At 41.5% G+C, this 24,040-nt stretch overlaps 1 protein-coding gene and 1 pseudogene across 3 annotated transcripts; both read left to right on the top strand.

Annotated features, from left to right (window-relative positions):
- LOC120301582 overlaps positions 1–24,040 on the top strand; it is a 43,906-nt pseudogene that overhangs the window by 4,560 nt on the left and 15,306 nt on the right.
- Positions 10,072–19,137, top strand: LOC120301591 (zinc finger protein 883-like). Of its 3 annotated transcripts, none has more exons than XM_039329033.1 (6): positions 10,072–10,298; positions 12,363–12,963; positions 13,220–13,334; positions 13,460–13,494; positions 14,185–14,314; positions 16,485–19,137. In XM_039329033.1, exons 2-6 carry the CDS (start codon positions 12,544–12,546, stop codon positions 18,311–18,313), a joined length of 2,529 nt encoding a protein of 842 aa, XP_039184967.1. In that variant the 5' UTR covers positions 10,072–10,298; positions 12,363–12,543; the 3' UTR covers positions 18,314–19,137. The 3 variants fall into 3 exon arrangements, with proteins under 3 accessions (XP_039184967.1, XP_039184968.1, XP_039184969.1); XM_039329034.1 differs by having other exon boundaries at positions 10,079–10,298; positions 13,235–13,334; XM_039329035.1 differs by lacking the exons at positions 10,072–10,298; positions 12,363–12,963; positions 13,460–13,494 and having other exon boundaries at positions 12,988–13,334.

The raw sequence follows: 24,040 nt of genomic DNA, 5'->3' as shown, positions 1-24,040 counted from the left end.
GGAGGGTCTTGTGTCCTTTGAGGAGGTGGCTGTGTATTTCTCCGAAGAGGAGTGGTCTCAGCTGTATGCTGACCAAAAAGCACTGCATCGGGAAGTCATGCTGGAAAATCATAGGAACGTGGCCTCTTTGGGTAAGAATATGCTACTCCCCAGTCCCAGTGAGATGTATTAGCTCTTTTTATTAAAGAAATTTTATCAGAATAAAAACAGTAACAACTTTGAAGTGTAAATGAAGAAAATAATTGAATAATAAAGAAGAACAAAGTATGATGAAATTAAGAAAAGAAAGAGAAAAGACAAAGTAATAATGAAGTTAAAATTTGTCCTGTTTCTAAGGTTACATCATTCTTTACATTAGATAATTTATCCATTCTAATCTTTGAACACAAGTTTGATGACAAGATCACTTTTTCTTTTTTTCAGCAAAGTCCATTGGAGGTTTCCAATCACTAATAAATATAGATACTATCCTTATCTTAATCAGAGTCAATTAAGTCATCATTGAGAAGTCTATCATCTTCCCCAACCAGTCCACCATTCTACTTATTGTAGAGCCCTTCAGCTTTACATGTATAATAGTCTCACTATGGCTGTCATACTCAGAAACTATCTTCTATGACTTTTAATTACCGTATATGCCGGCGTACAAGGCGACCCGGCATATAAGACGACCCCCGTCTTTGGCGCCGATTTTAACGCTTGTGGAAGTCACCTTATACGGTAGTGCCAACGTGAAGTGTTCTGATTTCACTTGGATATTAATCTTTAAAGATCTCCGTATCACTGAATGTCTTTGAATCCATACTTTTCTAGGTTTTTTACAAGTCCACTTGACTAAAGCATGACAAAATGACCCTTTATCTTGTCCACATTTCCAGTGTAAGTTTGAGGTATATTTATGCACTTTTAAATATTTTTCTGCTGATTTTCACATTGCTCGGCCTATTTAGAGGTTTTAGCAATTACATATTCATCTTTTCCATGCAAGTGAGATTCAAATTCTGCTTTATGTTGTTGAATACTATAGTTCCCTTTATCTACCTAGAGTCTTTTTGATATGAAAAATACGTACAGTTACATGTCTATGGAGATTCTCAGTCATCCAGGTCATAGTTGTCCCACAAGTACCTTTTCAAGAGCTAACTGGAATTTCTTTTGAAGGCAAGCTGTTTATTTAGTTAATTGTCCTCACTGTTAGTAACTTTCTCCTTAGTTCTAGGTTGCTTCTCTCCTTGACCAGTTTCCAACCATTGTTTCTTCTCCTGTCCTCTGGTCCTTTGGAGAATAATTTGACCCCCTCTACCTTTTTGCAGCCCCTCAAATACTGGAATATTGCTATCATGTTGCCCCTAGTTCTTCATTTCTTTAGAGTAGCCAAACCCAAGTCCTGCAGCTGTTCTTTGTATGTTTCAGTGTCCACACAGGATCTCTGGATGTCAGTCAGAGTGCCCATCGAGTTCTTGAATACCTGTCTTACTGAGGCCCTTCTCTCCCGATTGCTCAGTTTGACCAGGTAACCAGCTCTTAGAAGAGTTCTGGTTGTGCCAAACTTCTTCCATTTGAAAATTATGGAGGCCACTTATAGTAGGAACCTTCAGTGCAGCAGAAATTTTATTGTAGCCTTTCCCAGATGTGTGCCTTGCAAAAATCTTGTCTCTGAGCTGCTCAGGCAGTTCCTTTTACCTCATGGCTTTTACTCTGCTACAGTGTGCATTGTCAGCAGTGAGGCCTTCTATAGACAGCTGTGTGCCTTTCCAAATCATGTCCTGTCAATTTAATTTACCACAGCGGGACTCCAACCTAGGTGTAGAAGCATGTTAGCAATGATCAAGAGAAATAGGAGGTATGAATTTCACATGTTATTGCAAAGGGCCAGATGTGCAAAGCTTGTCACATCATACCCAAAAAGTCTCAAGGCTATAAATGCTGCCAAATGTGCTTCAACAAAGTACTGAATGAAATGTCTGAATACTTATGTCAATGTGATATTTCATTTTTTTCTTTTTAATAAATTTACAGACATTTCTAAAATTCTTCTCACTTTGTCTCTATGGGGTACTGAATGTACCTTAATGAGAAAAAAATGATTTTCAACAACTGTAGAATCAAGGTGCAGCATAATAATTTGACAGAAACGAAGGGGGTCTGAATACTTTATGAATGCACTGTATATCCTTTTTGCATTCTTGACTTAATTTGGTATTCCCACAGGTCAATTCTCTTATTTCTGAAGAACTCCCATTTCTTATCCAAACCACACAGCAGCCTACAAAGTCCAATTTGAAATCAGGCAAACCAAATCTTCCTTTACCTTCGAACCATGGAGAATTTGATATTTAATTTATGGCTTTTCCCTTACCGTAGAACCCTAGATTCATGTTCAAAACTTTCAATCTTCTTTTCTTTTTGAAGGTAATAATGGGAAGGAAAATGAAAATTCCGGAAAACTATTCCAAGTGATCAGATGTGGATACAATACAAAGAACCCTACAATTCTAATGGAAGTAGAAAGCCATGAGAGAAACCAGTCAAATAATTGGAATCAGGAAAGTTCATCTTCCATTCATGCACCAATGAAAGCATCTGTGGCTCAACAAGGAAAAACAAAGAACAAATATATTGGAAAATGTATAAAACCATTCAAAGACAAATTTGATGTAAATGAACACAATCAAACCCAAACCAAAGGAGAAGATTATATATCTAGAGAAAGTGGGAAAAATTACAAATGGACCTTGTCTCTTCCTTTTAAAAATGGGTCCCGTACATCTCAAGAAAGAACCCAGGCAGAAGAGAAGCCCTATAAGTGCATGGAGTGTGGAAAGAGCTTTATTAAGAACCATCAACTTATCTACCATAAAAAGATCCACAAAGCAGAGAAAACATATAAATGCATGGAGTGTGGAAAGACCTTTAATCATAGAGCTCATCTTAGTTCACATACAAGGATTCACACAGGAGAGAAGCCCTATAAATGCATGGAGTGTGGAAAGAACTTTACTCAGAGGAGCAGCCTGACTTCCCATGAAAGGATTCACACAGGAGAGAAGCCCTATAAATGCATCGAGTGTGGAAAGAGCTTTACTCAGAGCAGCAGTCTTATTTCCCATGAAAGGATCCATACAGGTGAAAAGCCGTATAAATGCATGGAGTGTGGAAAGAGCTTTACTCATAGGAACAGTCTTGCTCGCCATAAAAGGATCCACACAGAGGAGAAGCCCTATAAATGCCTAAAGTGTGGAAAGAGGTTCCCTAAGAGCATTGACCTTATTTTCCATAAAATAATCCACGCAAGGGAAAAGCCATATACATGCCTGGAGTGTGGAAAGAGCTTTGTTAAGAACTCTCAACTTATTTACCATAGTAGGACACATACAGGGGAGAAGCCATATAAATGCATGGAGTGTGGTAAGGCTTTTATTACAAATACTTCTCTTAACTTCCACAAAAAAACCCACACAGGGGAGAAGCCTTATAAATGCATGGAATGTGGAAAGAGTTTTTCTAGAAACAGTATTCTTAACTTCCATAAAAGGACCCACACAGGGGAGAAGCCCTATAAATGCATGGAATGTGGAAAGAGTTTTTCTACAAACAGTATTCTTAACTCCCATAAAAGGACCCACACAGGGGAGAAGCCCTATAAATGCATGGAATGTGGAAAGTGTTTTTCTACGAATAGCCATCCTAACATCCACAAAATGACCCATACAGGGGAAAAGCCACATAAATGCATGAAGTGTGGAAAGAGCTTTATTAAGAACAGCGAACTTATTTACCATAGTAGGACACATACTGGGGAGAAGCCATATAAATGCATAGAGTGTGGAAAATGCTTTTCTTTCTCTGGTAACCTTGCCTCCCATAAAAAGATTCACACAGGGGAGAAGCTTTATAAATGTATTGAATGTGGAAAGAGTTTTCGTAGGAAGAATTATCTTAACACCCATAAAAGGATCCATACAGGGGAGAAGCCGTATAAATGTATGGTGTGTGGAAAAGATTTTATTATGAATAGTTATCTTAACTCCCATAAAAGGACCACACAGTGTAAAAGCCCTATAAATCTGTGAAATGTGGAAAAAGCTTCAAGAGGACCAATGGCCGAATGTTCCATATACAGATACATTTGGTGAGAATCTGTTTAACTGTTAGGTTTAGTTGATGAAATATATGCATTTCCTAATTACATCTACTGAACTTTTTGACTCTGACCTTCACAATTGGAAACCCCAGAGTGATGAATTTACTAATGGAAACCAAACGCTACGCATGTGGTGTTTTAATTATGAACAGTGGATTGTTGTAGCTACTGTCATTTAAAGGCCACCGATGCATTTCACATAAATAAGAGAACATCTTTTTTCTTCATGTTTATCCCATTTCCAATTCGATTGTAATAAAGAAAGCCCAAATCCCCAATGAAACTTTATAAAAGTTTAATTTTTGAGAGCAATCATAGGGCTTAGCTAGCAAAATGTCATTCCAGGCATACTATGGGAAGGGCATTAATCAGGAATGATGTCAGATGCCTATCTTTGCTTTCTTTGAAGCTAGCTAGCAACTGACATAACTAGGGGGAAGGGGACATTTGGTAGAGGAAGAGCACTGGAGGTGTTAAAGAATGGTTTGAGAATTTGGGGAGTATGGGCATTAACAGGAACTAAAGGTACCAAACTCAGCCATCTGCCTGCCCTCAAGGACACCAACCCTGGGAATGGAATTTATAGCCACTCCTTAGACACCAAGTTTCTAGAACATTGGACCAGGATTGGATTGGACTGATCTAGCCAGGGGAAGAGCTTTGGGTATTGGAGATTGCTTTCAATATGTGATTTTTGCGCAGTTTTCTTCAGAGCTTGCCTTGCTTATGCTGCACTCGGTATCTCTAGTAAAAGTACCTTTTCTCTAACATCCATGGAATCAAGGCTCATTCTTTCCTAGGGAATAAACTGTGGCCAGTCTGACAAAAGAGTTGTAGAAATAATCACTAAATATGAATTATCAAAAAGGTGTGATGCTAAAGAAGATCCCTTATGAATAGAATGGTTTAAGTAGCCATTGTTTTACAGTTAAGCTTTTTATAGTGGTCAGTAGAAGTTATATAATGAATTCGAAGATGTTGAAATGGAAAACCTTGGGATATTGTGCTAAATTACAAAAATGTTCAAAAAGGAAACTGATGTGACAGTGTAACATCAGATCCTCTGTGACTTAATGCTTGATCCTACAAAAACCCCACTGGATTTACAGTCTCCACCTCAGTGTATTTACTTTGGACAAGGTGCTCAGCTGAGAATGTATTGAGTTGGAAAATGATTGATCTAGGAGGGATGGGATCAGGCAGACATTTAATAGGTATTGCTTCCACAACAAGCAGAAGGAACTGCATCTCCCTGATGCATCTCTTCAAGAGAAAACTTTTAAAATCTTTCTTCCTCTATAGCAGAAATGAGAATGGGAACTTCTGGACTGTGAGAAGGAATACGAAAAATAATCCAACTCTTTAGTCCATTATGAAAAAGAGGTAAGTCAACCAGTGTGAATGGAGAAGGAGGGAACTTCTTTCGGTCAAAGTTCTGTCATGATGAGATAGAATAATATAATAATAATAGTAGTAGTAGTAGTGGTAGTAGTTGGAAGGGACCTTGGAGGTCATTGAGTCTAACCCCCTGCTCAGGCAGGAACCCTACACCATTTCAGACAAATGGCTGTCCAGTCTCTTCTTAAAAACTTCCAGTGTTGGAGCATTCACCGCTTCTGAAAGCAGGTTGTTCCATTGGTTAATTGTTCTAACTGTCAGGAAGTTTCTCCTTAGTCCTAAGTTGCTTCTCTCCTTGATCAGTTTCCATCCGTTGCTTCTTGTCCTGCCTTCAGGTGCCTTGGAGAATAGCTTGACTCCCTCTTCTTTGTGGCAGCCCCTGAGATATTGGAACACTGCTATCATGTCTCCCCTCGTCCTTTTCTTCGTTAAACTAGACATACCTAATTCCAGCAATCGTTCCTTATATGTTTTAGCCTCCAGTCCCCTAATCATCTTTGTTGCTCTTTTCTGTACTCTTTCTAGAGTCTCGGTATCTTTTTTACATTGTGGTGACCAAAATTGGATTCAGTATTCCAAGTATGGCCTTATTAAGGCATTGTCCACTAGGACTCCAAGGTCCCTCTGTTGAGCAAAGTACCCCCTATACTATACCTGTACATTTGGTTTTTCTTGCCTAAATGTAGAACCTTACTTTTTTTCACCATTGAATTTCATTTTGTTAGATAGCGCCCAATGTTCAAGTCTGTCCAGATCCTCTTGTATCTTAAGCCTGTCTTCTGGAGTGTTGGCTCTTCCTGCCAGTTTGGTGTCATCTGCAAATTTGATGATTTCTCCATCTATCCCCTTGTCCAAATCGTTGATGAAGATGTTGAAGAGCACTGGGCTCAGAACAAAGCCCTGGAGCACCCCACTACACAGTTCCCTCCATGTAGATGCGGTTGCATTGAGGACCACACGCTGAGTACAGCGGTCAGCCAGCTACGGATCCATCTGGTGGTGATGCTGTCTAACCCACATTTTTCTATCTTATCATTGATTTAGCGAAGTAAATGCATGGGGAGAAAGGCGGGTACTGCAGTGAGACCAGGCTTTTTTCCTCACTACTGGATTTTTGCTGCCATACTGTTTAACTTTCTTTAAACTTTAGTTGATGCAGAATTGGAAGGATCCGCATTCTGCATCAAGTAAACTTTAAACAAATTTATACAGTATGGCAGCGAAAATCTGCCAGCGGGTAAAAAACCTTGTTTTTTTGAGATGCCAGACTAGCGTGAATTCATGTGCTTCCAATCCCCTTGCTTGTTGCAAAGCCAGATTGGAGCCCTTGGGCTGCTCCTTCAGACAATTTCAGAGCCAGTCCAAAAGCAAAGTGAATGGTTGCCACCCACCCGACCTCTGTGGGGTTTCGTTTCCAAAGACCCTCTGCATACGCTCTGGACAAACCGAGATCCAGGACTGAAAAAGCAGCAACAGGAGCAAAGGGCTGTTCAAAGGAGGAGGAAGAAGGAGAAAGAGGGAGACGCCATTGAGCAGGCGAGGCGCAACAGGTGTCAGGGTGTGATAGATCTGGCTGCAGGGGGCCTTTGGCATGGTAATCTGTTGTAGAATACGTGGGGCAGCTCTCCCCCACCTCCCACACTGCCTAGTGTCTAGCAACTAGATGGTGTGATGGAATGGGCAGCTGGTATCCATGCAGGCTTTTAAATAGGGCTAATTTTTGGGTAGGGCTTATATTAGGCCCAACACTAAAAATGAACCTAAGTCTTCTGTTCGAGGTAGGTCTTATTTTGTGGGGGAAATGGTAGATCAAGCAAGACAGAAATAGCTGCTAACCTGTGGTAGGATAGGACAGGACAGGACAGGACGAGCTGGAAGGGACTTTGGAAGTCTTGTAGTCCAAGCCCCCATTCAAGCAGGAGAACCTATACCAACTCAGACAAGTGACTGTCTAGTCTCTTCTTAAAAACCTCCAGTGATGGAGCACCCACGATTTCTGAAGGCAAACTGTTCCACTGGTTAATTGACCTAACTATTAGCAACTTTCTCCTTAATTGCAGGTTGCTTCTCTCCTTGATCAGTTTCCAACCATAGTTTCTTCTCCTGCCCTCTGGTGCTTTGGAAAATAATTCGACTCCCTCTTCTTTTTTGCAGCCCCTCAAATACTGGAATACTGCTATCATGTCACCCCTATTACGTCTTTTCTTTAGAGTAGCCAAACCCAAATCTTGCAGCCGTTCTTCATATGTTTTAGTTTCCAGGCCTTTGATTATTTTAGTTGCTCTTCTCTGAACTTTTTCCATGGCCTCAACATCTTTTCTGTAGTATGGTGACCATAGTTGTTTGCAGTATTCCATGTGTAGTCTTACTAGGGTTTTATAAAGCGGTAGTAATACTTTGTGTGATCTTGATTCTATGCTTGTTTATACAACCCATGATTGTGTTACCTTTTTTGGCGGCGGCTGCACATTACTAGCTCATAGTTAAGTGATCGCCTACTAGAACTCTAAGATCCCTCTCACAGTTACTATTTTTGAGCCAGGTCTCACCTAATCTGTACTTATATCTCTCATTTTTCCTGCCTAAATGTAATACTTTGCTTTTCTCCACATTAAAACTTATTTTGTTGGATAGGGCCCATTGTTCAAGTTTGTCAAGAACTTTTTGAATCTTCAAGTTATCTTCTGGGGTGTTGACTATTCCTGCCAGTTTACTGTCATCTGCAAATTTGATGAGTTCCCCTTCTATTCCCTCATCTAAGTCATTGATGAAGATATTGAAGAGTACTAGGCCTGAGCCTTGTGGTACCCCACTGCTTATTTCTCTCCGTGTAGATGTAGTACCATTGAGGTCTACTCGTTGAGTACAGTTTGTCAGCTAGCTACAAATCCATCTGGTGATGATGTTGTCTATTCCACCTTTTCCTAGCTTACCTAGCTTACTTATCAGAAAATGTTATCTACTTTGTCGAACACCTTACTGAAATGTAAATATATTATGTCCACAGCGTTTCACTGGTCTACTAATTTGGCCACTTTATCAAAAAAGGAAATAAGATTGGTTTTGTATGATTTGTTTTTAACAAACCCATGCTGGCTACCAGTTATAACTTTGTTTGCTTCTAGTTGTTCGCAGATCTGTTTTTTGAGTACTTTTCCACTATCTTCTCAGGTACTGATGTTAGACTGATTGGTTTGCTGGGTCTGGTTTTTTTTCCTTTCTTGAAGATGGGAACCATATCAGCCCTTTTCCAATCCTCATAATTGTTAATAAGCAAATATAATTGGGAGGATTTTGAGCCTGAATTTACAAGCCCTGCGGGGTTGCAGCTGTTTATTCAAATATTACTGCTGGATGATTCAGTGTCAAAATGGAGAGACAGCACCAATTCCAATTTTCTGCCAGTTATTGTCCAATGTTTCATTAAAAATGGAACAGAGTGTCAGTCAAAGAAAAATAGACAATTATTGTACTTTTCTTTTAATTAATGATCTAGCAACACCCCAGTTTCCTTAAATCAGGGGTGTTCAAACTTGGCTTTTTTATGTGGACTTCAACTCCCAGAATTCCTTAGTCAATGTGCCTGGTTAAGGGATTCTGGGAGTTGAAGTCCACAACTCATAAAAAGGCCATGTTTGAACATCCCTGCCTTAAATTCTACAGAGAGCTTTCCTACTGAAATTTCCTGAGGGTGTTTGCTATTCAATCCCTAAATAAAACACATTTCTCCTCTTCTTTTTCTCCCCTCAGTATTTTAATGATATGTTATATTTTCCATAGTTGCTTTCCATCCTTTTGCAGTTCCAACCTTTCTCCAGTGACAGGTAAGACCCCGCTTTCCCCTTTTCATTTCAAGGAGCCTCGTTGTGAAGTAAAATTTCTGGAAAATCCTCCAGTTTCAGCTTTCCCCCCCACTTTGGAGCAGTTTTTTCTTTCCCTTCAGCGTCCTTTCCTGGGTCCAAAGCAGCTGCTCGACTTTCCCAGTGATTCTGAGACATCCAGAGCCAAAAATTGGACAAGGGCAGCTACAGATACAGAACCAGAGAAATAGAAATACATTTTCCCAATTGTGGCTTCCCTGCCCATGTCTCATCTTCCTCTCCTTCAGGCGGAGTTCACAACAACTGCAAGACACAAATAGTGTTTCCTGGTCCTCGTCTTCTGACCGCCCATCAGTTTTTGAGAGGATTTGGGCCCATTTTGAGGCCAATCTCTGAGGAGCCTTCAGGTCGAATATTCTTGAGGGAAGTGAGTTGAAATCCTCCAGAGATATTTTTTTCTCCATGTCCACAAAGGGTCCCTTGATAGGAAGATGGAAAAGGTGCCGCTTCTGGAGACACCGAAGCCTTTGAGACGGTCCTTTCCTTCTCCCATACCCATCATCCCTGCCCTCCTCCTCGCTTCAGACGGGCTCCTGTTTCCCGCCCTTTCGGGTAATGCAGACACTCCGCGTAGAGTCCACCAGAGAGCGCTCTCAGCCTCAGGAGGGAACTGGGCATGCGCAGGACTCCTCCACCTGTGCAGATTACCCGTGTTGCCCGGAGAAATCGTAGGAAGAGGCTGCTCTTTCTCCTCCCCCCTCCCTCCGCTGAGAGGCGGGGGCGGGGCGTGCAGGGGAGGCGCAAAAGCTGCCGGGAATCCCTGCGGGGAGCCGGAGCCGGACGAGACTCTCGATTTATACGAGTAGCAGCTCTGCCCGTGCAAAGGGGTTCCGCGCTGGAGGCGAGTGTGGAGACGGGCCAAGTCTTCCCCCGAGGTGGGAGTCCCATCTTCCGCTGCCGCTTTTTTCCATGCAGGGCCCGGCAAGGGGGAGGGGGGGAGGAGAGAAATGGGGGTCGCCAGAAGGGAGGGGCCCTTTCCCCCCATTTCCAGGGGGAGCCTCTGCATGGCGGGGGGAAGGCGCGGCTGGCCCGAAGTCCCCCTGCCTGCTCCGGGTGCAAGTCCGGGGCCCCGGGTGGAGGACCGGGACTGGGGTGCTGCTTCCCCCGCCAGTTCCCTAAGGGCTTTAGGCCAGAATGATTAATGGGGTTCTGATGTCTAAAGTTTTACTAAAGGCTCTAATGTTGATTTAACTCTTCTTTGAAATCATTAGAACAAATAACCAGGAATTTGAAATCCAAAACATAATTTAAATGTATTTGTCCAGTAGTTTGAGTCTTTCATAGAAGTTGATCAAGAAGGATGTATCAGAATATGTCCCAGCTGTTAAAGTTCAAATACCTAATAGGATTCCTCACTTTCTTCCCTGATCTTAGTGGTTTTATAAGATATTCTTCTTGTTATATATTTTTGGGTGGGGTGGGGTGGGGGATGGATTGACGCTTGTTAATGTAGTCACCCTGGTTTCCTGGTACTTACTTTGGTTTTCCATTTTGGAAATAGAAGCTGCAAATCTTTAGTGCAGTATAGGTACAGTATAGATGGAACCTTCCTCAATAGTAGTAACTGAGAGGGAGTACTAGTGGACAATCATTTAAATATGAGTCAGCAGTGTGCTGCAGCTGCCAAAACAGGCAACACAGTGCTAGGCTGTATTAACAAGATCACGTGAAGTGTTAATACCACTTTACAATGCCTTGGTAAGGCCACACTTGGAATACTGCATCCGGTTTTGGTTACCATAATGTAAAAAAGATGTTGAGACTCTAGAAAGAGTGCAGAGAAGAGAACAAAGATGATTAGGGGACTGGAGGCTAAAACATATAAAGAACTGTTGCAGGAATTGGGTATGTCTAGTTTAAAGAAGAGAAGGACTAGGGGTGACATGATAGCAGTGTTCCAATATTTCAGGGGTTGCCACAAAGAAGAGGGAGTCAGGCTATTCTCCAAAGCACCTGAGTCAGCACAAGAAGCAATGGATGGAAACTAATCAAAAAAAGAAGCAACCTAGAACTAAGGAGAATTTTCCTGACAGAACAATTAATCAGTGGAACAGCTTGCCTCCAGAAGTTGTGAATGCTCCAACACTGGAAGCTTTTAACAAGAAACTGGACAACCATTTGTCTGAAATGGTATAGGTTTTCTGCCTGAGCAGTGGGTTGGACTAGGAAGACCTCCAAGGTCCCTTCCAACTCTTCTTCTTTTGTGTGTGTGAAGCAGCCATCGTGTTATAGTTTGACTTTGTTCCCCAAAAGCCAGCACTGAAAACCAGGAAGTGAGCATCCTAAGTCAGGGTCATTTCCTTTGCATTTCATTTGATGTGAACTCAACCTTCATGGCATCGTTAGAATGTTGTTCCTTCCCAGGATCATTTCATTCAGCATTATCCATATTAGGGTTTTTTTTCCTTTTCCTCACTAACAAAAAATAAATTTGGGATGAGCCATTTTTGGAACTTCCTCCTTTTCTCTATCGCTCCAATTATTTAAAAACAAACAAACTTAAAAACAAGAGTGAGTAACATCCTTAATACTGGTAAATGTCTAATGCCTAAATTTCTCAACATGAAGGACAAGAAATGTGTCAAAATTTCATTCCAGTTTCTTAAGCACCTTGATTTCTAGCATCTTGTATGATCCCTAATTGTAGGGTATATATGATCTTAAATGTCAAAGGAAGCTAACTTGCCCTTGAGGGAAAAAATATTGAAAATCCACCAAATATAAAACATTTCTTTTATAATCCAATATAAAATATTCCACATCTTGATGTAATCTAGGACCATATTTTACACCACACTTGATGGACAGACAAAAAGAGAAATACCCAGAGGATCCATCTGCTGAATACCTATGCAATCCGTTACCAACTTCACTTTCATGAGGAGGAATGTTGTTTACCACCTTCTCATTTTTTGAATTTATTTTCTTTTCCATTTCAGATGCAGAAACTAGAGGCATCTCAACAACTTTCCTAACAACAAAAAGTTAACTCTTGGGCAAAGAGCTTGGATAGTTGGTCAGTTCTGCAGCTACCGGAACAGTCCTATGAATTGAAAGGTGTTTGGAGATCCACAAGATTCCTTTGTCCTGTATGGAACTTCCTTACAGGACAGACAAAGGATGCAGATACAACCATTAGCAAGTGGGGGAACTGGAAAAGGCCCCTCTGCTGTTGAGTCTGGCAGCTATGGGAAGATCTGGGCAAAAACTGAGAAGAGGTTCCTGGAGGAGAAAACCATCATCCATTCAGAGATTGAGCCCTGCAACTTCAGAAACATCCAATATGAGGAGATTGATGGTCCCCGAGGACTTTCCAGCCGACTCCATAACTTTTATAGTCAATGGCTGAGACCAGAAAAGCACACCAAAGCCCAGATGTTGGACCTAGTAGTTCTGGAGCAGCTGCTGGCCCTTCTGCCACCTCTGATGGCAAATTGGTTGCGGGAATGTGGAGCAGAGACCAGCTCCCAAGCGGTGGCCCTGGCTGAAGGCTTCCTCATGAGTCAGGCAGAGGAGCAGAAGGAGCAAGTTGAATTTCAGGTGAGAGACATTCATCTTTGAAGTCCAGAAGGGAATAAAGAATGTGTTTGAATTTTTCATCCCTCCCTTCCCTACTTCTCTGCTCTTCATAATATGTGGAGATGCTTCACTAGTTCTTGCAGGATATTATTCCATTATCCAGACTGGAGATAGCTGTTCCTTTCTTACGTTCTAGGCTCATTGATTGATATTGGGGCATTGAAGTTGTTTTTAGAGAACAAGAATCCACTTCATGTATTGTAATGTTTTATTCAAGTTTTTCCCTCTGCAGACCAGAGATCCTAGGAGAATCAGGAATCCATCAAATTCTTCTCAGGAGCTGTTTTCAAGGAGGATCTATCAGGAATCCGCAAGTCAGGACATCTCAGATGGTAATCAAAAATCCACCCATTCTCAAGAGAGGTCCCAGCTGTCTTACCTTCTCTCTCTTCTCTTCTGCAGAAGGCCTCCTGCCATTTTATTAATTATCCATTTAAAAATTCTGTCTCCCTCATAGGTGGTTCTGAAAGAGTGGTTGAAGTTCCAACTCAAGTAAGAGAGATATAATAAAAGATAAAATGTTCTCAATGTTAGCGTTTTCTAAATAGTAATCCTATTACTATTTGGCATGGAATAGTGCAATAATAACTGAAAGAATCACATTGGCACCTTACAACTTCTAAAGCACCTTGTTTAGTGATAAGATAAATAATTGCACCAGGTTAAAAGATGAAGCAGACGGTTAAAATCCAAAGAGGGTGGGCAGATCAAGGCCCTCCAGCCTTTAGAGGAATTTCTAATACTCCGATTTGTGTCTGGAATTTGGGACCAAACAATTCAGCTTGGAAAGGATGAGAAATGCTCTTCCCAGGTAGGTTTCTATTCTTCAGTCATTGGGTTGGAGTACAAGCCGTGGATTCCTTGTAATCTGAGGAGCAGCGGAAACAGGGCTTGTGTTCCTTCGTCTATTGATGACTCCCATGTAAATGCCTGGGTGCCTCTCAAACAACTTTAATGAAGGTTTTGAGCATGGATAAAATTGTTTGCTCTGGGGACACCACATGCTTTTTACTGAATTGGTAAAAAGAAATACCACCAACTGCATTTTCATCTGCAAATATTGGGTTGATTGGAGTGAGTGATGGGTGGGGTTTCCAAGGCCCATTCCAGTTGATTCTCTCCAGAGCTGAAAGTCTTGCTGATCTTGAAAATCCATTTTTCTTCTGTTTTCTTCTTATTCAGGAGGGTCTTGTGTCCTTTGAGGAGGTGGCTGTGTATTTCTCTGAGGAGGAGTGGTCTCAGCTGTATGCTGGCCAAAAAGCACTGCATTGGGAAGTCATGCTGGAAAATCATAGGAACGTGGCCTCTTTGGGTAAGAATATGCTACTCCCCTGTCCAAGTGAGATGTATTAGCTCTTTTTATTCAAGAAATTTATCAGAATATAAACAGTAAGAACTTTGAAGTGTAAATGAAGAAAATAATTGAATGATAAATAAGAAAAAAGTATGATGAAATTAAGAAAAGAAAGAAAAAACAAAGTAATAATGAAGTTAATATTTGTCCCGTTTCTAAGGTTACATCATTCTTTACATTAGATAATTTATCCATTCTAATCTTTGAACACAAGTTTGATGACAAGATCAATTTTTCTTTTTTTCAGCAAAGTCCATTGGAGGTTTCCAATCACTAATAAATATAGATACTATCCTTATCTTAATCAGAGTCAATTAAGTCATCATTGAAAAGTGTATCCCCAACCAGTCCACCATTCTACTTATTGTAGAGCCCTTCAGCTTTACGTGTATAATAGTCTCACTATGGCTGTCATACTCAGAAACTATCTTCTATGACTTTTAATTAGTGCCAACGTGAAGTGTTCTGATTTCACTTGGATATTAATCTTTAAAGTTCTCTGTATCAGTGAATGTCTTTGAATCCATACTTTTCTAGGTTTTTTAGAAGTCCACTTGAGTAAAGCATGACAAAATGACCCTTTATCTTGTCCACATTTCCAGTGTAAGTTTGAGGTACATTTATGCACTTTTAAATATGTTTTCTGCTGATTTTCACATTGCTCAGCCTATTTAGAGGTTTTAGCAATTACATATTCATCTTTTCCATGCAAATGAGATTCAAATTCTGCTTTATACTATAGTTCCCTTTATTTACCTAGAGTCTTTTTGATACGAAAAATACTGACAATTACATGTCTATGGAGATTCTCAGTCATCCAGGTCATAGTTGTCCCACAAGTATCTTTTCAAGAGCTAACTGGAATTTCTTTTAAAGTCAAGCTGTTTCCTTAGTTAATTGTCCTCACTTTTAGTAACTTTCTCCTTAGTTCCAGGTTGGTTCTCTCCTTGACCAGTTTCCAACCATTGTTTCTTCTCCTGCCCTCTGGTCCTTTGGAGAATAATTTGACCCCCTCTTCTTTTTTGCAGCCCCTCAAATACTGGAATATTGCTATCATGTCACCCCTAGTTCTTCATTTCTTTAGAGTAGCCAAACCCAAGTCCTGCAGCCGGTCTTTGTATGTTTTATTCTCCACACAGGATCTCTGGAGGTCAGTCAGAGTGCCCATCGAGTTCTTGATCACCTGTCTTACAAGGCTCTTCTCTCCCGATTGCTCAGTTTGACCAGGTAACCAGCTCTTAGAAGAGTTCTGGTTGTGCCAAACTTCTTCCATTTGAAAATTATGGAGGCCACTTATAGTAGGAACCTTCAGTGCAGCAGAAATTTTATTGTAGCCTTTCCCAGATGTGTGCCTTGCAAAAATCTTGTCTCTGAGCTGCTCAGGCAGTTCCGTTGACCTCATGGCTTTTACTCTGCTACAGTGTGCATTGTCAGCAGTAAGGCCTTCTATAGACAGCTGTGTGCCTTTCCAAGTCATGTCCTATCAATTTAATTTACCACAGGGGGACTCCAACCTAGGTGTAGAAGCATGTCAGCAATGATCAAGAGAAATAGGAGGCATGAATTTCACATGTTATTGCAAAGGGCCAGGTGTACAAAGCTTGTCACATCATACCCAAAAAGTCTCAAGGCTATAAATGCTGCCAAATGTGCTTCAACAAAGTACTGAATGAAGTATCTGAATACTTATGTCAATGTGATATTTCATTTTTTTCTTTTTAATAAATTTTGCAGACATTTCTAAAATTCTTTTCACTTTGTCTTTATGTGGTACTGAATGTACCTTAATGAGAAAAAAATGATTTTCAACAACTGTAGAATCAAGGCGCAGCATAATAATTTGACAGAAATGAAGGGGGTCTGAATACTTTTTGAATGCACTGAATATACTTTTTGCATTCTTGATTTAATTTGGTATTCCCACAAGTCAATTCTCTTATTTCTGAAGAACTCCCATTTCTTATCCAAACCACACAGCAGACTACAACGTCCAATTTGAAATCAAGCAAACCAAATCTTCCCTTTTCCTTCGAACCATGAAGAATTTGATATTTAATTTACGGATTTTCCCTTGCCATACAACCCTAGATTCATGTTCAAAATTTTCAATCTTCTTTTCTTTTTGAAGGTAATAATGGGAAGGAAAATGAAAATTCCGGAAAACTATTCCAAGTGATCAGATGTGGATACAATACAAAGAACCCTACAATTCTAATGGAAGTAGAAAGCCATGAGAGAAACCAGTCAAATAATTGGAATCAGGAAAGTTCATCTTCCATTCATGCACCAATGAAATCATCTATGGCTCAACAAGGAAAAACAAAGAACAAATATATTGGAAAATGTTTAAAACCATTCAAAGACAAATTTGATGTAAATGAACACAATCAAACCCAAACCAAAGGAGAAGATTATATATCTAGAGACAATGGAAAAAATTACAAATGGACCATGTCTTCTACACATAAAAATGGGTCCCGTACATCTGAAAAAAGAACCCAGGCAGAAGAGAAGCCCTATAAGTGCATGCAGTGTGGAAAGAGCTTTATTAAGAACCATCAACTTATCTACCATAAAAAGATCCACAAAGCAGAGAAAACATATAAATGCAAGGAGTGTGGGAAAAGCTTTACTAGTAACAGTCATCTTACATGTCATCAAATAATCCATACAGGGGAAAAGCCTTATAAATGCATGGAGTGTGGAAACAGCTTTACAAACAATAGAGAATTTACTTCACATAAAAGGATTCACACAAGAGAGAAGCCCTACAAATGCACAGAGTGTGGAAAGTGCTTGAGCTCACTCAAAAATCTTTCTGTACATGAAACGATTCACACAGGGGAAAGGCCTTATAAATGCATGGTGTGTGGAAAGACCTTTATTCATACAACTCATCTTAGTTCACATAGAAGGACCCACACAGGAGAGAAGCCCTATAAATGCATGGTGTGTGGAAAGAGCTTTACTCAGAGCAGCAATCTTACTTCTCATGAAAGGATCCACACAGGAGAGAAGCCCTATAAATGCATGGCGTGTGGAAAGAGCTTCACCCGTAGTACTTATCTTACTTTGCATTATCGAATCCATACAGGAGACATGCCCTATAAATGCCTAAAGTGTGGAAAGAGCTTCACCTGTAGTACTTCTCTTACTTTGCATTATCGGCTCCATACAGGTGAGAAGCCCTATAAATGTATGGAGTGTGGAAAGAGGTTTCCCAAGAGCACTGATCTTGTTTTCCATAAAAGGATCCATGCAGGGGAAAAGCCATATACATGCCTGGAGTGTGGAAAGAGCTTTGTTAAGAACTCTCAACTTATTTACCATAGTAGGACACATACAGGGGAGAAGCCATATAAATGCATGGAGTGTGGTAAGGCTTTTATTACAAATAGTTCTCTTAACGTCCACAAAAAAACCCACACAGGGGAGAAGCCTTATAAATGCATGGAATGTGGAAAGAGTTTTTCTAGAAACAATATTCTTAACTCCCATAAAAGGACGCACACAGGGGAGAAGCCGTATAAATGCATAGAATGTGGAAAGGGTTTCTCTACGAATAGTTATCTTAACATCCATAAAATGACCCATACAGGGGAGAAGCCACATAACTGCAGGAAGTGTGGGAAGAGCTTTATTCAGAACAGCGAACTTATTTACCATAGTAGGACACATACCGGGGAGAAGCCATATAAATGCATAGAGTGTGGAAAATGCTTTTCTTTCTCTGGTAGTCTTACTCGCCATAAAAAGACTCACACAGGGGAGAAGCCTTATAAATGCATTGAATGTGGAAAGTGTTTTTCTAGGAAGAATTATGTTAACACCCATAAAAGGATCCACACGGGGGAGAAGCCGTATAAATGTATGGTGTGTGGAAAAGGTTTTATTACAAATAGTTATCTTAACTTTCATAAAAGGACCGCACAGTGTAAAAGCTCTATAAATCTGTGAAATATGGAAACATCTTCAAGAGGACCAATGGGCAAATGTTCCATATATAGATACATTTGGGTGAGAAACTGTTACGTTTAGTTTTTGAAATATATGCATTTCCTAATTGCATCTGAATTTTTTGACTCTGACTTTCACAATTGGAAGCCCCAGAGATGAATTTACTAATGGAAACCAAATGCTACGCATGTGGTGTTTTAAAGATGAACAGTGGATTATTTTAGCTACTGTCATTTGAAGGCCATCAATGCCATTTCATTTAAAAAAAAGAGAACACCTTTTTTGTTCATGTTTTTCCCATTTCCAATTGGATCATAATAAAGAAAGCCCAAATCCCCAATGAAACTTTATAAAAGTTTAATTTTTGAGAGCAAGAATCGGGTTGAGCTAGCAAAATGTCATTCCAGGCATACTATGGGAAAGGCATAAATCACGAAAGATGTCAGATGCCTATCTTTGCTTTCTTTGAAGCTCCTAGCAACTGCCATAACTAGGAAGAAGGGGACACTTGGCAGGGGAAGAGCATTGGAAGCGGATTGTTGTGAGAATTTGGGAGTATGGATATGAACAGGAGCCAGTGGTGCCAAACTGAGCCATCTTCCTGCCCTCAAGGACACCAGCCCTGGGAAAGGAATTATATCTGCTGGTGAGGCATCAGGTTGCTAAAACATTGGACCAGGATTGGATTGGACTGATCTAACCAAGGGAAGGGGTTTGGACATTGGAGATTGCTTTCAATATATAGTTTTTGCGCAGTTTTCTTCAGAGCTTGCCTTGCTTATGCTGCACTTGGTATCTTTAGTAAAAGTACCTTTTCTCTAACATCCATGGAATCAAGGCTCATTCTTTCCTAGGGAACAAACTGGCCAGTCTAACAAAAGAGTTGCAGAAATAATCACTAAATATGAATTATCAAAAAAGTGTGATGCTGAAGAAGATACCTTATGAACAGAATGGTTTAAGTAGCCATTGTTTTACAGTTAAGCTTTTTATAGCGGTCAGTAGAAGTTATATAATGAATTGGAAGATGTTGAAACAGAAAACTTCTTGGGATATTGTGCTAAATTACAAAAATGTTCAAAAAGGAAACTGATGTGACAGTGTAACATCAGATCCTCTGTGACTTAATGCTTAATCCTATGAAAACCCCACTGGATTTACAGTCTCCACCTCAGTGTATTTAGTTTGGACAAGGTGCTCAGCTGAGAATGTATCCCAGTATTGAGTTGGAAAATGATTGATGTAGGAGGGATGGGAACAGGCAGACATTTAATAGGTATTGCTTCTACAAGCAGAAGAAGCTGCATCACCCTGATGCATCTCTTCAAGAGAAAACTTTTTAAATCTTTCTTCCTCTATAGCAGAAATGTGAATGGGAACTTCTGGACTGTGAAAACCAATAGGAAAAATAATCCAACTCTTTAGTCCATTGTGAAAAACAGCTAAGTCAACCAGTGTGAATGGAAAAGGAGGGAATTTCTTTCGGTCAAAGTCCTGTCATGATGAGATAGACAATAATCACATAGATAATTAGAGTGTGAAAAAAGTTGCTGGATGAAGAGATCCTCTCGCACAAAAAGGAGCCAGAATGACAAAAAGCCCCTGAAATGCATGTGCAAAAGACTTTCCAAGCAGAAGGACCATACTTTACCTTTCTATGGTGAGATGAGGGCTAAGAAAAAGTCTACATTTAATGTAAATAAAAATTTATATCAGTGGTGCTATATACAACAGCTGCAGTCTCTTCTTCACTGAGAGTTTCTTGTTTACAAAGGAAAAGCTTGCAATGAGGGAAAAATGCAATTTGTGGAGATCCAAGAGACAGAGCTGAAATAACTGCAAGAAAAGAATGAGACCCCCATGGAAGCGTGCTTCATGCAGGTGGCTAAGGTTCAGAATTCTCCAAAGCAGCTAATGTATTAGAGCAGCGTTTCTCAACGTTTGTGTGACGGTGACCCCCGTCACACAAACGCTATGCGCATGCGCGCCGACGCCCCCGGAGGGGACAAAATGGCGGATCGCCGCCTTTGGCGACCCCCGAAAAGTGGTCGATCGACCCCAAATGGAGTCGCGACCCATAGGTCGAGAACCGCTGTATTAGAGGATTATGCATGGGAAGGGGAGAGGAAAGCCCCTTGACAAAGAGAAGATAGAGATAAGAATAGATTCTGTATTTCCCCCAAAATAAGATCAGGTCTTATAATTTTGGAGGGGGGACCAAAAGATCCATTAGGTCTTATTTTTGGGGAATTTCTTATGTACAGTAGGTGAGCGTGCACAAGCGGGACGATGTTTGGTATAAACAGCGGGGTGTTACCTTTGCATGGGATGGAGACACAGCTTAAATATGTGGTGGCAATTGATCCATCCTCAGAGCATGGGGGCGGACCATCTACTGGTTCTGAGAGAGTTCAGGGAAGGGGGTTTGTGTGTATGCCATGCATGTGCCAATCCAGCCTCTGTGGCCCTTTGGCATCGAGGGGAAGGGAGCGGGGATGGCCAGCCAGATGCTCCTCTGGGTGGAGCAGTGGTTTTTTGCCCCAGGGATGCTAGGGTGCTGTCTTCCTGGTCCAGCACTACCGCCCAGCTGCTCTCGCTTCTCCCAAGCATTTCTTTGCTAACCGCTTTCCAGCTCCATCATGTTTCTCTGTCTCCATCACTTTTCTCCATCTCCGAGTGCAGAGAAACAAAAGTTTGTGGGGCTAAAAAAAAAAAAAATTTCAATCAGACCTTCCAACTTCCTGAGATCTTTTTTTTTTCATGAGAAATTGGAAGGTCTGATTGAACTTTTTTAGTTCCACAAACTTCTTTTGTTTCCCTGCATGTGGAGGCAGAGAAACATGACTGAGACAGAGAAACGTGACAGAGCTGGAAAGGAGGTTAGCAAAGAAATGCTTGTGGGAAGCTTCCCCTTGTGCCTTTGCCTCTGCCTGGGTGCTCAGCCTGCTAAACTTCACTTCTAGACAGGTGATTGATTTAACAAAGTAAACACATGGAAGAAGGGCAGGCACTGTAGTGAGACCAGGTTTTTTTTCCTCGCTACTGGATTTTTGCTGCCATATTGTTTAACTTTCTTTAAACTTTAGTTGATGCAGAATTGGAAGGATCAGCATTCTGCATCAAGTAAACTTTAAACAAATTTATACAGTATGACAGCGAAAATCCGCCAGTGGGTAAAAAAACCTTGTTTTTTTGAGATGCCAGACTAGCGTGAATTCATGTGCCTCCAATCCCCTTGCTTGTTGCAAAGCCAGATTGGAGCCCTCGGGCCGCTCCTTCCAGACAATTTCGGAGTCAGTCCAAAGCAAAGGGAATGATTGCCATCCACAGGCTCGGGACAAACCGATATCCAGGACTGAAAAAGCAGCAACAGGAGCGAAGGGCTGTTCAAAGGAGGAGGAAGGAGAAAGTTGGAGAAGCCATTGAGCAGGTGAGGCACAACAGGTATCAGGGTGTGATAGGCCTGGCTGCAGGGGCCCTTCGGCATGATAAGCTGTTGTAGGACATGTGGGGCAGCTCTCCCCCACCTCCCCCACTGCCTTGTATCTAGCAACCAGATGGTGTGATGGAATGGGCAGCCGACAACCATGCAGGCTCTTAAATAGGGCTTATATTAGGCCCAACACTAAAAATGAACCTAAGTCTTCTGTTCAGGGTAGGTCTTATTTTAGGGGGAAACGGTAGATCAAGCAAGACAAAAATAGCTGCTAACCTGTGGTAGGATAGGATATGATGGCACAGGATAGGACAGGGCAGGAGCTGGAAGGGACTTTGGAGGTCTTCTAGTCCAGCCCCCCACTCAAGCAGGAGAACCTATACCATCTCAGACAAGTGACTGTCTAGTCTCTTCTTAAAAACCTCCAGTGATGGAGCGCCCACAATTTCTGAAGACAAGGTGATCCACTGGTTAATTGACCTCACTGTTAGGAACTTTCTCCTTAATTCCAGGTTGCTTCTCTCCTTGATCAATTTCCAACCATTGTTTCTTCTCCTGCCATCTGGTGCTGTGGAGAATTCGACCTGCTCTTCTTTTTTGCAGCCCCTCAAATACTGGAATACTGCTATCATGTATTACTTCTTTTTATTACTATTACTTCTTTTCTTTAGAGTAACCAAACCCAAATCCTGCAGCCATTCTTCATATGTTTTAGTTTCCAGGCCTTTGATTATCGTAGTTGCTCTTGTCTGAACTTTTTCCATGGCCTCAACATCTTTTTTGTAGTATGGTGATCAAAATTGTTTGCAGTATTCTATGTGTAGTCTCACTACCGTTTTATAAAGCGGTAGTAATACTTTGCATGATCTTGATTCTATGCTTCTGTTTATACAACCCAGGATTGTGTTATCTTTTTGGCGTCTGCTGCACATTACTAGCTCATAGTCAAGTGATTGTCTGCTACAACTCCAAGATCTAATGATCTAGCAACATCCCAGTTTTCTTAAATCAGGAGTGTTCAAACTTGGCCTTTTTATGATTTGTGGACTTCAACTCCCAGAATTCCTTAGCCGACGTGCCTGTTCAGGGATTCTGGGAGTTGAAGTCCACAAGTCATAAAAAGGCCAAATTTGAACACCCCTGCCTTAAATTCTACAGAGAGCTTTCCTACAGAAATTTCCTGAGGGTATTTACTATTCAATCCCTAAATAAAACACATTTCTCCTCTCCTTTTTCTCCCTCAGTATTTTAATGATATGTTATCTTTTCCATAGTTGCTTTCCATCCTTTTGCAGTTCCAACCTTTCTCCAGTCACAAGCAAGGCGCCGCTTTCCCCTTTTCATTTCTCCTCCAAGGAGCCTTGTCGTGAAGTAAAATTTCTGGAAAATCCTCTAGTTTCAACTTTCCCCCCACTTTGGAGCGGTTTTTTCTTTCCCTTCAGCATCCTTTCCTGGATCCAAAGCAGCTGCTTGGCTTTCCCGGTGATTCTGAGACATCTGGAGCCAAAAATTGGACAAGGGCAGCTGCAGATACAGAACCAGAGAAATAGAAATACGTTTTCCCAATTGTGGCTTCCCTGCCCATGCCTTCCTCCCCTTCAGGCGGAGTTCATAACAACTGCAAGACACAAATAGTGTTTCCCAGAGAGCCTCCTGGTCCTAGTTATCTGACCGCCCCTCAGTTTCTGAGAGGATTAGGGCCCATTTTGAGGCCAATTTCTGGGGAGCCTTCAGGTTGAGTGTTCTTGAGGGAAGTGAATTGAAATCCTCCAGAGCTTTTTTTTTTTCTCCATGTCCACAAATGGTCCCTGGATAGGAAGATGGAAAAGGCGTCGCCTCTGGAAACACCAAAGCCTTTGAGACGGTCCTTTCCTTCTCCCACACCCATCATCCCTGCCCTCCTCGCTTCAGACGCGCTCCTTTTTCCCGCCCTTTCGAGTACTGCTGACACTCCGCGCAGAGTCCACCAGAGAGCGCTCTCAGCCTCAGGAGGGAACTGGGCATGCGCAGGACTCCTCCGCCAGGGCAGAACACCCGCGTTGCCCGGAGAAATCGTAGGAGGAGGCTGCTCTTTCTCCTCCCCCCTCCCTCCGCTGAGAGGCGGGGGCGGGGCGTGGACGGGAGGCACGGAGGCTGCCGGGAATCCCTGCGGGGAGGCGGAGCCCGACGAGACTCCCGATTTACACGAGTGGCGGTTCTGCCCGTGCAAAGGGGTCCCGCGGTGGAGGTGAGCGTGGAGACGGGCCAAGTCTTCCCCCCAGGTGGGAGTCCGGGGTCCCATCTTCCGCTGC

This window comes from Crotalus tigris, unplaced genomic scaffold, assembly GCF_016545835.1.
Source record: "Crotalus tigris isolate CLP2741 ecotype Arizona unplaced genomic scaffold, ASM1654583v1 scf7180000024386.1433019, whole genome shotgun sequence".
Classification (NCBI taxonomy): Eukaryota; Metazoa; Chordata; class Lepidosauria; order Squamata; family Viperidae; genus Crotalus; species Crotalus tigris.
Note: the sequence above shows the minus strand (reverse complement) of the source record. Positions and strands in the feature narration are given on the sequence as shown.

Coding starts and splice junctions, on each gene's coding strand:
- LOC120301591 (XM_039329033.1), top strand. CDS start 12,544: ATGCAGATACAACCATTAGCAAGTGGGGGAACTGGAAAAGGCCCCTCT. Junction 13,335..13,459: donor AAGTCAGGACATCTCAGATG/GTAATCAAAAAT, acceptor TCTCCCTCATAG/GTGGTTCTGAAAGAGTGGTT. Junction 14,315..16,484: donor TAGGAACGTGGCCTCTTTGG/GTAAGAATATGC, acceptor TTCTTTTTGAAG/GTAATAATGGGAAGGAAAAT.